Consider the following 20,672-nt stretch of genomic DNA (forward strand, 5'->3'; position numbering starts at 1 on the left):
GGTATTTTAGAAATTTTGCGAGAGTTCACATATTTTATGTAAGAATTTGTCTTCTCTCAGAATGTAGTTGTACTAGATATCTTGTTGCTGTCTGAGTATTTGACAGCTTTATTTTTTTTTTTTAAATCTCTGTGAACCTAATGGTGAGCAACTTAACAGGAGACTTACTTTAAAATCATAATTACTTTTAGTGTGTCTTGGCATAAACTTCATAGAACTCTCTGTGTGACCCCAATGCATCTTGCTGTACTTAGAATGTGATGGTGAGAGTACCCATTGATTTACATTTAACATGGTTAACCCCTAAAATGTTCAGATTTTTCTTCTTTAGATTCTTAGTAATTCATTTCTTTTTAAGTATATGTATGTGTTTATATATTTTTCCCTAAATATCTTTGGCCTTGGATAATTAATATTAGAAAGAATAGGAACACTGTTCTGTTTTCTATGACTATGATACAGGTATTAGTGTAAAAATCCATTTTTCAGTTTTCTGGGATTGAATACTTTCAGAGGTTTGTTTTTTTGGTTTTTTTGGTTTTTTTTTTAAAGATTTTATTTATTTGAGAGAGAGAGTGAGAGGGAGAAGAAGATTCCCCACTGAGCAGAGAGCTGTACACTGGGCTCAGGGCTCAATCCCAGGACCCTGAGATGGTGACCTGAGCCGAAGGTAGATGCTTGACTGACCAAGCCACACAGGCGCCCCTACTTTTTTAATTCTTATATTAAAACACAAACATTAAAGATTGCTTTTTAATGTTTGTATTGAAAATATGTACATATAATCATTCTCTGTTCCTGTTTTTCCTTTATAGATGGAGTTGGGGGTTCAAAAGCTACATTTAATATGGTACTTTGGGGCTGAGAAACTTTATACATAGTCATATGCAGAATAAGTAATGTAACCCCACTCTCACCAGAGTCTCCATACATGTAAAATCGTATTTCAGGTATAAATGTAACACCTATTTCTGCCTTGGAGAGGGCATTCTCTTTGTCCTTTAAAAGATCCTTAACATTTTTGCATTTTTCTTGTAGCTTTAAGTTCTGTGTGATTTGTTTGGAAATACATTGTTTTCCATCTTAAAAATAATACATTGCATCTCTTGCTTGTGTTTTCACAATTTTTACTGGAAGGATTCAGTACTTCAGTATGTTAAGATTCTTATAATGTTAATGTCAGCTTTAACTGTTAAACTTAGGAAATATGCACAACTAGATTTTGACTAGTTATAAATCTCTTATTATTTTCAAGATATGACATCATCTTAGGCATTCTTAAGAATTTCTGGATATTGTTTTTATTCTGTTTTCATCAGATGTAGATACCACCATAGATTTTTTTTTTTCTGTAACTTTCTTTTCCTTTATTTGAAAGTAGATTTCTTGATTTATATCTTCTTTCAATTATTTAGGTAATTATAGTAGCTAACATAATTCTGCTGTTAAGAGACTACATCCTACTAAGAAACTAAATGCAATCAGAAATGCACAATTAAGTTTCTTTCTTGGTGCTTTTTTTGTCTTTACAGTATTACATTGTGTTTAAAAAACATTTTCTTGGGGAAAAACAAGTCAAGGAAATGACTTCCATGCTAATCTTATCAGTATGGCTTATAGCACTGAGGAGACTCTTTAAGGTATCTGAACAGTTTTAGGGTGTGGAGTAAATTAAAATGGGTTCCTGTGCCTTTACAATATTTTTTTGTGAACTTTAAAGATGACCTAGAAGGAGGGAAATCTGCAGAGTTATCCAGATACTGTATTTATAGCAGAGTGCTTCTTACTGCTCTTGTTTGCCCAGTGTCAGGGAAAGTCATCGCCACACTCTGAGCAGGTTTGAGCAGGAGAAACTCACATTCATAATATATCCATGAAGAGTGGGCTTCTGAACTACTGTGGTATCAAAGAGAAAGGTACAGTTTTCAGAGAATGCTTACCATTTTTAGAAGTATGGAAAACTTTCTGTTTTATATATTTTTTACTGCTAATTTTAGAATAGTGCTTAGATTCCCAATACTTATTCATTTCCATTATGATTGTAGATTTTACACATCAACAACCTTTGACTTATTATTCAAACATGAAATTCACATTTTAAGAGGAATAGCATTATAGGTTGACAGATTGTAGCTAACACTTGTTAGCATAACGTATAAACTTGTTGAATCACTGTGTTGTATACCTGAAACTAGTGTAATTTTGTGTGGAACTATACTTCAGTAAAAAATAACTAAATAAATAAAAATTAGCATTAAGTGGAATTGATATAAGATATAAAGACATTAAGGAAAAGCTGGAGAGGTGAAAGGATCATTCAGATTTTAGGAAATAAAGATTTAAAGTTTAATATTATTAACATTAAGAAAATATTTTTTAGTTGTATTTAATAATATATTAATAGTCCTGGTATTTTCTGGAAAAGAGGAATAGTAAATGGATTTACTTTAGGAACAGTTGTATTTTCAGAGGTGACCGGTCGTTGTCTTGTGATCAACTATTGCCCTTGATGTATTTTCTGTATTAGACTCTACCTAAGAATAGATATTTTCCTCAAGAGATCTTGTGAACATCCTTTGCCCTTCCCTTCCTTGTCCTTACCATTCAGTTTAACATTTACCTCCACATGGTCTGTGTTCTGATGGAGCAGTGTCTAAGCATCTAGTACACTAGAGGGAAGTCTCATCAATAGCAGATATGTGTGATGGCCTAGTAGGTATCCAGTATTCCTACTCATGGATTCTAGGGCAGATTCGTAGCAGAAGTGGTCTCTTTTCAATCATATATGATACTCTGTGCCTAAAGATTGCTGATTTTTTTAAAGTTGAGTTAGTAGCATGTACTAAATTTGATACCTGATATACAGTGCATTTTATATAGTCATTGTATGTCTGGGTTCATTTGAAGCTGGGTAAAAAAATGGTTGCTCAGTGATAAATCTGGAGGAGTATTAAGATTTTTAGGTGATAGTTAACCTTGAAGAATTACCAAAAGTTACCCTTTAAGGGTCACATATATAAATCTATTAATGATATCTTAAATTTTAAATAGTAGAGCTTTTTTAAAGTAATATACTCCTTCCTATAGATGTGTGTTTCAGTTATGGTTATTGAAAAGGCCTAGATACCATGTCTGAAAATTTAAAATTCATAGGATACTGAAAACTTCAAAAACTGACAATTTTGGAAGGGATATATACTAATAAAGCCTGTACATTTTGCACAGTGGATGCCAGTTTTGAAAACTTGTGAAAAATCAATTAATGTTGGTAAGTTAAGTGAACTCAGGCTTTCACTGCTAGGAATATTCCTCCATGATATTTTGATCTTCAAATTGAACTCTTTTTTTTTTTTTAAGTTCAACTTAAGGGGCGCCTCGGTGGCTCAGTTGGTTAAGGATCTGCCTTCAGCTCAGGTCATGAACCCAGGGTCCTGGGATCAAACCCCAATTCAGTCTCCCCTCTCCGTAGGGGTTCTGCTTTTCCCTCTCCATCTGCCCCTTCCCCAGCTTGTGCATGCTCCCACTCGCTTGCTCCCTCACTGTTTCTTTCAAATAAAATCTTTTAAAAATTTTCAATTTAATTAACATATGCTGTATTATTAGGTTCAGAGGTAGAGTTCAGTGATCATTAAGTACATACAATACCCAGTGCTCATTACATCATGTGCCCTCCTTAATGCCCATCACCCACTTACCCTATTCCCTCACCTGCCCAGTTCCAGCAACCCTCAGTTTGTTTCCTGTAGTTAAGAGTCTCTTATGATTTGTCTTCCTCTCTGTTTTCATCTTATTTTATTCTTCCTTCCCTTCTCCTAGTTCATCTGTTTTGTTTCTTAAATTTATATGAGAGTGAAATCATATGATATTTTTCTTTCTCTGGCTGATTTATTTCGTTTAGCATAGTACTCTGTAGTTCCATCCATATTGTTGCAAATGGCAAGATTTCATTCCTTTTGATGGCTGAATAATATCCCAGTGTGTGTGTGTGTGTGTGTGTGTGTGTGTGTGTGTGTGTGTCTACACACCACATCTTTATCCATTCATCTGTCAGTGGACATTTGGGTTCTCTCCATATTTTGCTTTTGTGGACATGGTTGCTATAAACATTTTTAACTTTTTGAGGAACCACCATACTGTTTTCCAGAGTGGCTGCACCAGCTTGCATTCCCACCAACGGTGTAAGAGGGTTCCCCTTTCTCTGCATCCTCGCCAACATCTGTTGTTTCCCAAGTTGTTAATTTTCAAAATCAACTTTTTTTTTTTTAAAGATTTTATTTATTTATTTGACAGTGATCACAAGTAGGCAGAGGGGAATCAGGCTCCCTGCTGAGCAGAGAGACTGATGTGGGGCTTGATCCCAGGACCCTGGGATCATGACCTGAGCTGAAGGCAGAGGCTTTAACCCACTGAGCCACCCAGGTGCCCCGAAATCAACTCTTAATTACAGGGAGTTGGTAAAGAAAGATCCACACTCCTTCCCCTGGTTTTCAGAGCCTTCTGTTTCTTGCCTTATCTTCCCTTTTTAGTTTTATATTTTCCATTTTATGTTTCCTAATATTCTGCATTTCATCCAATCTGGAATTCCTCTTGGGTCCAAAGACATAAGGTACTTTAATGCCCTTTGATGTGGTCTTCTTTGGATCCCCAGAGAGTATTGTACTTACCTAATGGCACCTACCACTGCTGCCTTATATTTTTATGCATTAGTCATTCTTCCCAGAATGGGCAGTGGAGATTCTGCTTGATGTACATATGTATACCTTTTGGGTCACTTATTTTAAGAACATTCACCGCTGGCTATGTTAATCTTAGCTCCGGAGAGCTGTGTTTTGAATGTGTGAAAGAATCCTGAATGGCTCATACAGACTTCTTACCCTCTTTATTTCCATGCTGAATCTCACATTTCTCCTTGTCTAACTCTCACAGACTTTGCTTCAAAGATTTCATCTCTTTTGACTACAGTTGTTATTTATGAGTACATTTAATTGACCTTTGTGCACTGAGGTTCCGCTCTTAACTGTCAGATACGTTGCATAGCTGTCTACTCTGCTTGCCTACCTGGGGCCCTGAAAGGGGCCCATGTTTCTGAAAGCTTCAGTGCAATCTTTGATCTGTACTTTTCTTTAGTTCTGCTGTTGGAGTAAATCTTAAGTCAGTGTGAAGATACAACACAGTTGAAGACGACAGGTAGAATATCTGGTTTGGGGAAAACATGATTGATTTGATATGAGTCATGTTGAATTCAAGGTGCTGATGAATGGGATGTGGATCTGGAATTCTGAAAAACAGAAGCAGGATATTAGAAATTGGACATGAGCTTCATTAAAGTGGAGATTGAATGAACAGGAGGGTTTGATCCCAGAGGTAGTGAATACAGAGAGAGAAGAAAGCCAAGGGAAGAATATAGGGAATATGTAGTTTCAGTTAGTGAGAAAAGAAAGATGAACAAAGAATTAAAACAGAAATTGAATGCTGTGTCATAGAAGCCAAGGAAAGAAATAGTTTCAGGGAGACTTTCGTTTATAAACATACCTGCAGTGGTCAGAAAGGATTAGGAAATCATTGAAGGCATTTGAATGAGTGGATTTAGTAAATCATTAAAGATAGATGTGATTGTTGTGGGCTCTGTGGGAGATGTTAAAGAGGGGGCAATATGTAGATTATATTTTGAAGGAGTACAGCTATGAAAGAGTGAAATGATCTTGATTTGATGGAATGGCAGGATTAAGAGAGGCTTTTTTTGTGTTAACTTTTCCATTTTGCTTTTTTTTTTTTTTTAATTTGGTTCTTTTTAGGCCAGGGAGAAAGATTGGACATGTGGTTTTTCGGGGGAGGTCCAAGAGATGATTGGTGAATGGGCTCAGGAGGGCCCAGTTAGAGGTATACAGGTCTCGGCATGGGAAGAGGAGTACCTTTCTTCTGGGATGGGAGTAAAGCAAGAAATAGAAGGAGAGAAAAGATGCAGGAAATTCTTGAAGGAGGATCTCTCATTGGGGTAACTTCACTAGGGTTCACAGAGTGAAGGGAAGGGACAGAAAGAGTAAGAAAGACTGAAATGTTTCCACATTTGGTAAAAACTATAAAACCACACAGATCTAAGAACTGAACAAACCCCAAATCCAAGAAGTGAGAAGAAACTAAACCATAGTGCATTATAATCAAATTGCTCAAAACTAGTGATAAAGAGAAAATCTTAAAAGCAGCCAGAAAAAAAAACAAAATACCGAAACATGTTACTACACAAAGGAACCAAGAAAAGGATGGCAAAGGAATCAAGAAAATTGGAAGCAGTGCAAGGGAGAAGACAGTTAAACATTTTAAAAGTACTTTTCAGAAAAAACCCTGCGAACATAGAATTCTGTACCCAGTGAAAATATCTTTCAAAAGTGAGGGGGAAATAAAGACTTTTTTAGAAATACCAAAGCTGAAATAATTGTCATCAGCAAACCCATATTACAAAAAATGTTAAAAAAGTCCTTTAGGAACCAACGATACCAGATGGAAATACAGATCTATACAAAGGAACAGAGAGTACCAGAAATGTTAACTATATGCATAAATATATGTCTTATTGTTTATATCTCTTTAAAAGATAATTGAATACATTTCAGTGCCCCCCCATTGATAAAATAGAAAATACTTAAGGATTTAGATTTGAATGATAGTATCAACCAACTTAATCTAAATGACAACTACAGAACACTCCACCCAACAACAGCAGAATCCATATTCTTTTCAAGAGTACATGGAATATTTACTAAGATCATATTCTGGGCCATAAAACTAGTCGGTGAATATAAAAAGATTCAATTCATACAAATAGGGTTTTGTGAATACAGTGGAATTAAATTAGAAATCAAAAATAGGAATCTAGAAAATACCCAAATATTTAGAAACTAAATAATACACTTCCAAATAACCCATGTATCAAAGAAGAAATCAAAAGAGAAATTACCAAGTATTTAGACTTGAATGAAAAGAATACTATATTTCAAAGTTTGGGGGAATGCTGCTCAAAGGGGAATATGTATACTATTAAACATCAATATTAGAAAAGTCTCAAAATCAGTGACCTTAATTTTTACCTTAAGAAACTAGAAAAAGCAAATTAAACCACAAGTAGGTAGATGAAAAGAAATAATATAGATAGAAGTCAGTGAAATATGAAATACAAAAACAGTATAGAAAATCAGTGAAACCAGTTCTTGTGAGAGTACTATTTATGATAAATCTCTCACCAGACTAAGCAGGAGAAAAGACATATGTTGCAAATTAACCATGTAGTGAATGAGATAGTTGATAGCATTACAGATCTTCACAGGTATTTGGTAGTAAGAAGATTATAAACAACTTTTTCCCAGTAAATTCACACACTTAGCTGAAATGGACAAATTCTTTAGAAAATAACTTTCAGAGCTCATTTAAGAAGTAGATGATCTGAATAGCCCTTTATCTATTAAAGAAATGGAATGTTTAGTTAAAAACCTGCCTGAAAGAGAAAACTCTTAGGGCACTGGCATTCCAAACATTTAAGGAAGAAATAATATAAATTCTGCACACTCTCCTTCAGAAAACTGAGGAGAGAATACTTTCTAATTGAGTCTGTGAGGTCAGCACTACTTTGAAATAGCACCAGACAGAGAGAAGAAGAAAACTATAGATCATTATTCCTTATGATCATAGATGCAAAAATCCTAAACAAAAATTTAGCAAATAGAATCCAAGGTTTATCTTAAAAATCGTATTTTGGCCACATAGGCTTTATTCCGAGAATGCAAGTTTGTTTTACCTTTTGAAAATCAAGCAGTGCAATTTACTGCATTAATATACTAAAAAAGAAAAACTATATGATTATCTCAGGAGATGCAGAAGAAGTATTGGGAAAAAATCCTCAATTCAGTCCTAATAGAAATTCTCAGCAGTGTAGGAATAGAAGAGAGCTTTCTCAGTTTGATAAAGGGCATCTACCAAAACCAAAAACACCTATTGCTAACATTATACTTAATGCTGAAAGACTGAATTATTTTACCTAATAACAGGAACAAGACAAGGATGCCCACTCTCTATCACTTCTCTTCAGTGTTGTATAGCAGTTCTAGCCAGTATGCTAAGGCAAGAAAAGGTGGCGGGGGAACCCGACAGAAAAGATTGGATAGGAAAAAGTATTTGTGGACAACGGGATCATCTATGAAGAAAATCCATTGTGATATACAAAATGGTTACTAAAACTAATAGAGTTTAAAAAGATTATAGGATACAAGATCAATGTTTAAAAATCAGTTGTATTTCTATATACAAATAATGAAAAGTCAGAAATTAGAAGGTTTTTTTGGATCATTCTTATTGCATATATTTGACATATAACATTGTAAATTTAAGGTTACAGCATGTTGGATACATTTAAATATTGTAATGTTTGTTGTAGTGATACCACACTACAATTATAGCACAGTATTATTGTCTATATTATATTATGCATTAGATCACTGTGGCTTATTTACGACTCATTGCAAGTTTGCACTCTTAAACAACATCAGTTTTATTCTTGCATTCCTCATCCCCCAGTAACGACCATTTTACTCTCTATTTTTCATGAGTTTGACTTTTTTAGATTCCACGTACAAGTGATACCATATATTACCTGTCTTTCTCTGTCTGACATCTCACTTAGTATAATATATTCAGGGTTCATCCTTACTGTTGTAAATGGCAGGATATCCTTCCTCATGGCTGAATAATATTCTGTTGTGTATATACCACATCTTTGTATGCATTCATTAGTAGATGGGCATTTAGGTTATTTCCATATCTTGGCTGTTGTGACTAATGCTGCAGGCTACATAGGGTTACATTTATCTCTTCAAAATACTATTTGTATTTCTTTTGGGTATACCTAGTAGTGGAATTACCAGATCATATGTAGATCTATTTTTAATTTTTTGAGGAGTCTCCATATTGTTTTCTTTCCCTAAGTTTTTTAAAAACATAAAAGCATCCAAAACTATTTCTTAGGAATATATCTGACAAAAATATGAAATATCTACACAAAGAAAACTATAAAGCATTATTGAGAGAAATTAAAGACCTGTATAAATGGAGAGCTATACCATTATTTATTGATCAGAAATCTCAATATTAAGATGTTAGTTTTCTCCAAGTTGATCTATAGTTTTTAACATAGTCCCAAAGAATATTTTTTGCAGGCTTTTAATTTTGGGGGTAGAAATTGATTGACAGATTGTTTCTAAAATTGATATGGAAATACAGAGGACCTGTAATAGCCAGAACAGCTTTGAGGAAAAAAGTTGGAGGTCTGATTTAAAATTCCACTAATCAAGACAGTGTAATGTTGGCATGAAGGTAGACCAGTTAAACAGAACAGAATACCTAAAAGTTGACCCACGTATGTATGGACAGTTAATTTGCAAAAAAGTGCAAAGGCAGTTTGGTGGAGAAAGGATTATCTTTTAAACAGTCCTGGTGCACTTCAATATCCAGCTACAAAAAAATGACCTTTGATCCAAACCTTGCTCCATATATACAAAAATTAACTCAAAATAGGTCAGAGATTTGAATGTAAAATCTAAAACTATAGCACTTTTAGAAGATAACAAAGAAGAAAATCCTTTGGAAGTTTGTGTTAAGCAAAGATTTCTTGGGCCATCAAATCAAGATCCCTGGAAGAACAAATCAGGCTATCAAAATTTAAAACTTGTGCTCTTTGAAATATAGTATTCAGAGAATGAAAAGACAAGTCACATTCAGAGAAAATATCTGCAAATCATATACATTTGATAAAGGAAATACATGCAAAATATATAAGGAATTTTTAAAACTCAGTAACAAAAATGGACAATATATTTGAAGAGATGCTTCACCAGTGAGGATATACAGATGGCAAATAAGCACATGAAAATATCAAATTCCTTAGTCATTAGGAGAATGCAAAGTAAAACCACAGTGAGAAAACATTACACACCCATTTGTATGGCTAAAATTAAAGACTGACGTTCCCAAGGATATGGAGGAACTGTAGCTTTCTTATACTGCTTCTGGGAGTCTAATATATATGGTACGTTCACTTTGGAAAACAGTTTGACAGTTTCTTAAAAAGTTAAACATATCTGGAGCACCTGGGTGGCTCAGTCAGTCAAGCTTCCAACTCTTGATTTCTGCTAGGGTCATGATCTCAGGGTTGTGAGGCCCAGCATGGAGCCTACTTAAGATTCTCTCTCTCCCTTCTCCTCAGCCCTTCCTCCCCCCAGAAGTTATATCTGCCATACCCAGTTATTTTGCTCCCAGATAAATGAAAGCATAAACCCTTACCAATACTTGTACACAGATGTTTATAACAGCTTTCAGTAACTAAACCTGGAGATAATCAAATGTCCATCAACAGGTAAAAGGATAAACGAGCTGCAGTATTCATATAATAGACTACTGTTCAGCAATGAAAGGGACGAACTCTCAATGCGTGTTGTGTCATAGATGAATGACAGAATCATTATTCTCAGTGAAAGAAGCTAGGCAAAGAAGTGTACTGTTTGAGTGATTCCAGTTATATAAAATTCTAGAAAATGCCAACTAGTAACAGAAAGCAGATTAATGGTTACTTGGGAATGGTCGAGGTGGCAGTGGGGAGGAGCTGAAGGAAATTATTCTAGAACAGGAAGAATCTTTTGGAGGTGATGGATATGTTCATTATCTTGATTGTGGCAGTGGTTGCAGGAGAGTATACATATATCAGGTCTTATCAAATGGAGCACTTTATGGCATTTTATTGAATATTAGCCATACTAAAATAGAAATAAGAACTATCTTTGTTTTCTGACCAGTACTGCTAACATATCTAAGATTAATTTCTAAATTTTCTAGGTCTTAAGACAAAACAAAGACTCTTGTTTAAATATTGAGTTCCAGGCTTCAGAATTACTAGGATAGGACTGAGGAATCTGTACTTGTAATAGACACTCTAGATGATTCTTCTCTTTTTTCAAGCTTGGAAAACACTTACCCAGATTAAATTAATTGCACTTTGGTCATCTGAATCCCATTTCATATGTGAGTAGGGGGTGTTAGGTTTCTAGTATTAACAGAAAGGCCAATCATAAAACACCTGATGGTGCTGCTTTCATTGTAGTCAGATGAGACCTTTTAGAAATGGACAAAATTCTTTTCTCAGCAGTGTGTAGTACACAGAGGTCAGCCTTGCCTGATAAATTCCTGAAGAAACAGAATGGAAATCTCTTACAGCCCCAGCATTAGTTAATATTACATTAAAGAGTAGAAAAGAATCTTATTTATATACTTTGACAGCTGACATCAGTGTTTGTTGTTAGTGAAAAAAGTTTCATATCCTATATATTTAGAACCTATAAAATAACACAAATTGGGAGAAAAATAGTAAGATTAATAAAAGAACATTGTTATTCTCTAAATGTTCTTTAAACGGATGTAACAGCAGCCTTTCATAAAACTCTGGAAAAAACAGCTTAACCTTATTGCCCCCTTTTCAACAACGTCAAACAAAAGGAAGTTATAGAATAAGTCTGTCGAAATTTTAAATGGCTTAGTTATCAGAAGACTTTAGAGAGCAATTTTTCCACAAATCATCCTCATACTATTTGGTCTTGATTTTTTTTAAAGAGTTGGTGAGCCAACATGTAATTAATCACTTTTGTTGACTTTTAAGGAAATGAAACAGCAGTGTACCCTGTGGCTTTATTGTTCTTCGTTTTGGTGTTTTTTAGTGTTGCAATATGTAATATGAGAACCTTAGGTGGATGCTTAGTGTTAATAATGTAGACAAAACAATGTGAAAGAAGTAGTTTTTTAAAGTCAGCTTATACAGATTATACTGTTTTCATACCTGGATACCTTCCATACCTCACATATCAACAGCATTACTGTGAAGGCCCCTTACAGTCAGAAGTTGTTAGAGTGTACCTCCCTTGTCATTGGATGGGTTAGTCCCTGTGTACAAAATGGCAGTATCACTTATTACTCATTCCCATTGTTTCTTCCTCCAAAATCTAGTTTGGATTGATTATTCGTTTTCTACAGCTGCTGCCACAATTGGTGAATAAGAACAGATCCATCTCATTTGTAAAACCAACCAGTTTTACTTCTTTGGGCTCTGTTCCATCAGAGTAGTGAACTACCTTTCCGTATGGAAATTAGACATGATTTTTAAAATCATTTTAATTACTAAACTAAAAATTACTAAAATGCTAAATAAGCATTACTAATCACTGTCATTATTTTTAAAAGTTTACCTAGAGTACACTTTTAAGATAGACAGATTTAAGATAGACAGATACCTGGATGTATGTAGGCACCTTCCTTTAACTTTTATTAATTTGAAATCATTTTTCCATTTTTAAACCATTAGTTTTTTGTTTTTGTTTTTAATTTATTTGACAGAGAGCACAAGCAGGGGTTGCCGCAGAGGGAGAGGGAGAAGCAGACTCCCCGCTGAGCAGGGAGCCCAATATGGGGCTCCATCCCAGGACCCTGAGATCATGATCTAAGCTAAAGGCAGACACTTAACCGACTGAGCCACCCAGGCACCCCTAAGCTAGTAATTTTAAGGAAAGTTCTAGTAGATTCTGTCTCTGTGGAGATTTTTTTTTTTTTTTAAGATTGATTTATTTCAGAGAAAGAGAGAGCATAAGCAGGAGGGACATAGGGAGAGAGAACCTTAAGCAGATTCCATGCGGAATGCAGAGCCCACTATGGGGCTCCCATGACCCCGAGCGCACAGCCTGAGCCAAAATGAAGAGTCAGACGCTTAACCAACTTGGGCGCCCCTCTATAGAGATTTTAAAACTACACATGCATTTGCATCTGTTCCTCCCTTCCTCTCCCCCTACCCCCTTCAAGAACACAGACTTCTGGGATGGGCATTGCTCCACCCTAATGATCTGTCAATGAAAATGATACTAAGTTCCAAAGACTTAACTTTTTGGTTTTGGTATTTAAGGGAATGCTGGCTTCAAAATGGATTGGGAAATACTCACCTTCCTCTGTTTTTTGAAAGGGTTTGCATAGGATTGTGCTGTAGGTTGAATTGTGCCCCTCTGTAGAACAGTTTGAATTCACCTTAGAATGTGATATTATTTGGAAATAAGGTCATTGCAGATAATAATATTAAGATGAGGTCCTACTCAATTAGGGTGGACCTTAATCCAGCATGACTAGTATCCTTGTAAGAAGAGATACAGACATGTGAGGGGAGAATGTCCGTGAAGGGCAGAGCGTGAAGGGCTGTGTCTGCAAGCCAAGGAGCACCAAGGACTTGTGGCCACCACCAGATGCTGGGCATCTGCCTTTGGTTCAGGTCGTGGAACCAGGGAAAGATCCTTCCGCATGAGTTTTAGAGGGAGCAAGCCCTGGTACATCTTGATTTTGAACTTCTAAACTCCAGAACTGTGGGATAACACATACGGTTGTTTAAGCCATCTAGTTTGTGGTACTTCATTATGGCATCCGTAGGGAACGAACATAAATTTGTCCTGTTTTCTTCTTTCAAGTTTGATTGGATTCACCCAGTGAAACGAGATGCAGTTTTCTTCGTGAAAAGATTTTTAACTATGGTTCAATTTCTTTTCTTTTCTTTCTTTTTTTCTTCCTTTTTTTTTTTTTAAGATTTTATTTATTAATTTAAGAAAGAGAGAGAGAGAGAGAGAGAACCAGTGGAGGGGCAGAGGAAATGGGAGAAAGGAGAAGCAGGCTCCCATGCTGAGCAGGGCTCCATCCCGGGACCCCGAAATCATGACCTGAACCAAAGGCAGACGCTCAACCCTCTGAGCCACCCAGGCAACCCAAATTCAATTTCTTTAATAGATAAAAGCTACATAAGTTTTCTATTTATTACGCCTATTGGTAATTTGTGTCTTTTGAGGAATTTATTCATTTCATCTAAGTTATTAAATTTAACTGTTGTTGAGTTTGTATTTTTTGATGTAATGATGGTCCCTCTTTCATTTCTGATTATCAGTAATTTGTGTTCTTTATTTTCTTTGATTAGTCTAGCTTAGTGGTTCTCAACTTGGGACGATTTTGTTGTTCTCAACAGGGGGCAGTTTTGTCGTTCCCACCAGGGGACATTTGGAGGTATTTTCAGTTATCACACTTGGGGCATCTAATGAGTAGAGATCAGGGATATTGCTAAACATCCCACAACGTACAGGATAGCCTCTCACAACAAAGAATTGTGCATCCCACAGTATACATAGTGCTGAGGTTGAGAAACCTGTCCTAGAGTTTATGATGTACCCCTCTACTTTCAAATAATATTATACCATTTGTGTTTAACATAAGCACTTAATATTTCCATTTGTCATCTTCTTCTACCCTTTATGCTACTGTGGGCATACATTTTGCTACTATACACATTATAAACCGCACAATACATTGTTACTATTTTTCTTTAAACAATTCATTAAACTTGAAAATAAGAAAAAAAATCTAATTGTTACTCATGTTTTTAATACTATGCATTTTCTTTGTAGATCCAGATTTCCATCTCAGCTTCTGTTTGTCTAAAAAGTGTGTATTTTTGCCTTCGTTTTTGAAGTATATTTGGTTTGGTATAGAATTCTCCACTGATATTTTTAAAATACCCTAAAAGATATCTGTCCGCTGGGTTTTTGTTTTGTTTTATTTTCATAGATTATAATAAGAAATAAAATTTCTTATTATTGTTCCCTAATATAAGGTTTTTTAAAAACCTGTGTATTTTAGGAAGTATTTCTGGATTTTGTTACTATTGAAAAATAATTACTTAAAATTTAATGCACTATGCTCAGATCTTGCAAACAGACTTGTTTTTAACTTGTGTTTTTTCCTTTTCTCTATTTCTTTCTCCTTCACTCATTAAAAAATTTTGGTTTTTGGACCAATTACCTCTCTGAACCTCAGTTTTCTTACCTGTAAAATTGGGCTACCAGTTCTCACAGGTTTGTTGTGAAAATTAGATGGAGATAAAGGATTCAAAATGTCTAGAACAGAAGGGACTCATAAAAATGTTATCTTCCTCCTCATCCAGTTTAGCTGTTCTCATCTCAGGGTTCGTGGGTGGCAGCAGATCAGCAGGAGTCCCTGCTCTGAGTCCTTTCTGGCTGTATGGCAGTAACTGTGTAGACATGTTACCTGCCCTCTGCATAATCCTTATGAGCCAGTGTAACCATAGCTGAGCCAAAATGGGGAGCTCTGGTTGGACCATGAATGAACTCTCTAGTCACTGCTTTTGATTTCTGTTTCTACCAGTAGTTCACATGTTGATTTTGAACAAATCTGATTTTTTACTCAAGCAAGATTAGAAAATCTTTTTTCAGGATACCTTCATCTGTTAATTTCAATCATTTAAGTATAGTAAAAATCCATGACATTTTATATTTTCACATAGTTTACATAGTTAACTTATTCAGAATTCTCTTCCCTCCAGTTAGGCTAAAGTTAAATTTATTTTCCACTTCTCAATTATGTAGATTAACAATACTTATTCAGTGTAACATTTTTCATATTAAGAAAATTTTAGACATAATTAGCAGTTTGGGGTGGTTGGTCTTGTAATCTGCAGTAAAAACTGTTCTTTCCAAGGGATCTAATTACCTTAGAATATATAATATATTAGAATATATAATAATGGTATTCCTATTAAAGGGTGCATTCATTAAAATGCTTTTTTCTCTCAGCAGGAGAAACTAGCTATGGTAGACTTCTTTTTGTAGATAATATTTTGCTTTCCTTAAGAGTCAGGTGCTATTTTTGTTCCATACCTGGTCACAGGCAACAGCACTCTGACAAGTATTTTGCATTTCCTTCATTGTGTTTCTCCTTTTTTCCTCAGTGGGCCTTCGGAGTGACACTGTGGGAGCTCATGACTCTGGGCCAGACACCCTATGTGGACATTGATCCCTTTGAGATGGCCGCATACCTGAAAGATGGTTATCGAATAGCCCAGCCAATCAACTGTCCTGATGAGCTGTGAGTTTCTCTGAGCTTGAAGACAGGGGTTTCATTCCATTTATGATACTGGGATAAAAGAAGAAGAGCAGGTGTTCATATTCATACAGAGACTTCCCTCTGGAGAGTAATGACTCTTTGGACTTGAATTAAACTCATAGAAAACCACAGAGCCAGCCAGATTCATTTACTCTTTAATGCATTGGACATCAGAACGTCTTATAGTTCTTTTACTTGTAGTGCTTAGTCTAATCTGAGAGTCCAATAATGTACATGGTAAGGAAATACTGTATCAGTTATTCTGTGCAGAGTGAGTATCCGAGTTTTATTTATACAGCCTTAGTTACAGAAAGCCTCTCTCATTGTCATCTTGCCTTGCCATTTGGTATCAACTGATACATAAGGAAAATGTTCCAGGCTGAGATAGTTCCTGTTTCCTGCCTTCGTCATGTAGGTAATGTTCCCATATAAAGGGAGTAAGGTGGGCAGGAGGCTATTCAGGGGTGACTGAGTACACAGATGACTGTGGTCTTGCTTCCTGAATCCCCTGAAAGTTTCTATACCATGGTGAGGTGGCAGCTTTTGCACTGATTTTACTGTAGATCCAGGGTGCTTAGAGCTTAATCTTCCTCTTCTTCCAAGTTCTTTCTCTCGGAAAATACAGGTTATTACTTTGTCTGTGTTTTAGGGATTTACATGAACTCTCTATATTTGCTGATGTATTTTGCTATGATGTTATGAAGAGTTGAAATCCACACATAAATTCAGATAACTCATTTTAGTTTCTTTTCATTTTAGAACTGCTAACATAGAGTAATATCATTGATTTTTAGTATGTCATTCTCCCCATGCCCACCTTTAGACAGAAAACAGCTGGCATCGAATTGACCAAAAGATTAGGAGTACTGTTGCATCATTAGCCCAATTTTCCATTTTTGTCATTGCAGGTTTGCTGTGATGGCTTGTTGCTGGGCCTTAGATCCAGAGGAGAGGCCCAAGTTCCAGCAGCTGGTACAGTGTCTCACGGAGTTCCACGCAGCCCTGGGGGCCTATGTCTGACTCACCTCTCACAGTCCCACGGCATCAGGAGCACGGTGCCTGTTGGGGCTCCCTTGGAACCAGTCATGGATGCTTTGTACGTCATGCACCACCAGCAGAAGCACATATGCCTTCCGGAACACTGTGCCTTAGGAATGCTTTAGGATCGGAACTTTTAAAGACAGACTTAATAATGTGGAATATTTTCTAGATATCATTTTTATTAGGTTGAACTGAAAGGGTTTTTTATAAATTTTTTGGCCCCCGATTTTTTAAAACATAGTTACTTTGGACTAGGGGTACATTCTTACAAAATAAATAAACAGTTTTTAAAATTGTTTAAACACAGATACTTGGAATAGCTATCTTAGTGCCAACTGCTTTTTTACTGTTTTACTTCATCAAGGTAATGTAGGTGATTCACCTTTAAAGTTTGTTGTTGGGTTTTTTTTTTTTTTCAATATTTATCACTAGTCCTGGGAATGGTTTGTCTTCAAGATATATTACTTTTTCTTAGGAAAAGGAAAACAACACAAAAAGATGTCTGGTTTGCCTTGTATAGGAAAAGGCAATATTGGAGGAAGAAAACTTAAAAGCTAGGGTAAAAAAAATAAAAAAAAAACCTTAGAAATTGTCCTTTTATGGGAAACTGTTTCTTTTTTATTTTTTAAATGAAAATTATTTCTGCCTTCTTATTTTGGGGAAAGTAGAAGATGAATTCATTGAAACACTTAAATTTGACAGGAATTAGCATTTCCATCAGCCAGAAGTAGTCTGGGGGCAGGTCAGTCAGTAAGTAGTAAACGATGGTGATTTTATTTATTTTTTACTCTCTGGAAAAGGAGATGATACTATTCCAGAAAGTGAAATCGTGTTTCTAAGGTTAAGAATCCCTTTTATTGCACCTAGAATAGTGCTGTGCACAGAGGGGGTGTTTCAGTTGTTCTGGATAGTGTAAAAAACAAAAAAGTAAACTGGTGAATTTTGTGCTTCAAGGCTGGTTTAAGTATAAAGTTGTTTCTTAAAACACTTGAAAAATTAAAAGATTTGTTTTATATTATAATAGTATTGAAAATATTGTTCCTAATGAATGATTGGTTGTGTTTGGTAAGTCTTTGAACATGTACCAGCTAGATAGATACCCACGTAATCAGGCTTCTAAGCCCTAACAGCTGACTCTACTCAGTCTCCTAGTTCTAATAACTTGGGATCATTATTACAAGGAAGTATTACAACATTGACACTTTTCTCCAGAGCCATTAAATGAGGGATATATATGTATTTATGCTTGGTTGTAGTTGACCTAAGGCAGAGTTGAATGAGCGTCCTAAATTGTTAGGCCTATGGGTGCCTGCCTGTACTCCTGTCCTCATAGGTATATTAGGAAGAATGTATAGCAGTTGGAGGTTTTTGCCATTGTTGAAGTTTTATGAATCAGCACATCAGGAAAAATAGCTCGCACAACACATGCTCTGCCAAAAGCAACCTAAGAACATGATTTTACTGAGTACCATTTATTAATAACACTGGTTCTTTGGTGTTATGAAATACTCAGCCCCCTGAATGTCCAGTTTTCTGAAAGCTCTTTGAATTCTTCAAAAGTTACAAATGTTTTTGTTCACAACCTGTAATCTTAGAGGGCATTCAGTCAACAAATACTTTTTTAGTTCTTATATGTATTATGCACACAGAATGGTTCAACTCTAGCATCCCTCTCAACATTCAGTGCGTTCTGTTTTGTGTTCACATTATTGCATTGTTTAGAAATCACAGTTCTTTGTACAAGATTGGTTCAAAAGAAAAAGTGCTGACATCTGACTTTTATCCCAAATTAGCAGGTACTCTCAGAGGTGCTCTCAGTTTGCTGGGATGTGTGATGCCTTTAACCTTATCTTTTTGTGTTTGTAAGCTGTTTTATTTTATGTATGTGCATTTGTTTTGGTAGGTGGTTTAAGACTTCAAATAGATTTTTCTTGCTGAGCTACTTGGAGTCATTGACTTCGATGAAAAGAGCAGTTACAAGATTTCTGTGGCTGGTCATCTTCCAATTGTTTTTTGTTCTAGGGTGTGAATATGTACTGAAGACATTTTGCAGAAAATACACTTTTTTTTTTAAGGAAAGAAGCAAATTAACAAAGTGCTGATGTGATATTATAAGCTGGCTCTAATGACCTAGAGCTCTATTACAGTCTGTCCTTTCTTATAACACCCCATTGTAAGAAAATTTTATTTGTAGAATCAAGGAGGATTGGGTTATTCATTCAATACATATGTATTTATGTATGTCTGTATGTATGTCTGTATGTCTGGCTCTCAAGCTATGCAGGGAGTAGGACAGATGAGGTTCCTCCCTTTACAGATTTTACATTCTGGTTGGGAGAAGCAGATAATGGACATAAGTAAGATTTTGGTAAGTGCTATGAAAAGTAAAAAGAACAGTATCATAGAGAAGAACATGAGGTGTAATATTTAGCCAGGCTTCTCTGAGCAGGTAGCATTTGAGCTGAGATCTGAATGACAAAACACCAGCTATGAAAAGATCCAGGCTGAAGGGACATAATTGAAGAGGCCTTAAAGCAGGAACAAGCTGTCCTCTAGATTTGGCCCTACCTGTTCATCTTCCAGCTGCTGCTGCTGGAAGAAGAGAACAGAGGCCCATGTGACTAGAATGTAGTTAGGGATGGGAGGGTACCAGATGAGGTCTGGGAGATACAGTAACAGAGAGTAGCAGGGCCTTGTAAGCTGTGGGGCACATATTTTATTCTAAATAAAATGGAATTTTTCATTCAAGGATTTTTTTAAATAAGGGAGTGACATGATTTGACTTGTCATTTAAAAAATATTATGCCAGGTCTTTTGTAAAGATTGAATTGTAGGGAGGCAAGGGGGAAAGTAATAAGAGTCTTTAAGAAACTGCTGCATAGTTCAGGAAAGAAGAGACACCGGTTTTGGAGCAATTTGGGTAGTATGGGTGTTTGGAAGGGGCAGATTGGAGACATGTTTTGAAGGTAACAGGACCTACATCCTTTGGCTGTTGGAGGGTCAGGTAGAGAATGAAAGAGAGTAATCAGGGATGACTAGTTGGTTTGGAGCTTGGGCATCTGGTTGTGTGGCCAAGAATATATACTGAGATGGAAAACCTTTAGAAGGAACAGGATTTTGCTTTGGCAGATGGAACGAATCAGTTATCTGTTTAGGCCATGTTTGAGGTGCCAATTGGTTATCTAAGTAGACAGATGAGAGTCTGCAGCTCAAGGAAGAGTTTTCATTGAACATACTGATTTAGGAGTGTGACATGTAGACTATATTTAGAGTCATGGTACTGGATAAACTTAACCTCTGGAGAGAGTTTAGATGGAAGGAGGTTTTAGGACTGATTCTTACACTCTCTCAACATTTAACACTCTAGTGAAGAAATAAAAGATACCAAAAAAAAGGACTAAGCAGAAGCCACTGTAGTTGGAAACAGCAGCAACAGTAACAGGAAAATGAGGTGTCATGGAAGCCCAGGAAAGTAAGTATTTCAAACTGGAGAAAGAAGCCTCTGTGGGATTTGGCATTGTGGAGGTTATTGACAAAAGCAGTAGGGATTGGAGCAAGCTGAAGTATGAATACAGTGTGGGAAGGTGGAGACCCTGCTGTAGTCAACACTCTTGGAGAGTTCT

General features: G+C 35.9%; 1 protein-coding gene across 3 annotated transcripts in view; it reads left to right on the forward strand.

The window, feature by feature from the left end:
• Positions 1-19,289, forward strand: part of RYK (receptor like tyrosine kinase) — an 88,801-nt gene extending 69,512 nt beyond the window's left edge. For all 3 annotated transcript variants that reach the window (XM_080801044.1, XM_080801045.1, XM_080801046.1), the window contains 2 exons: positions 15,854-15,990; positions 16,917-19,289. In XM_080801044.1, the coding sequence (XP_080657170.1) occupies positions 15,854-15,990; positions 16,917-17,028 (249 nt within the window). In that variant the 3' untranslated portion in view covers positions 17,029-19,289. The remainder of the gene's footprint in view (positions 1-15,853; positions 15,991-16,916) is intronic.
• Positions 19,290-20,672: the final 1,383 nt, after the last annotated feature.

Source organism: Martes martes (assembly GCF_963455335.1).
Source record: "Martes martes genome assembly, chromosome: 1".
Taxonomy (NCBI): domain Eukaryota; kingdom Metazoa; phylum Chordata; class Mammalia; order Carnivora; family Mustelidae; genus Martes; species Martes martes.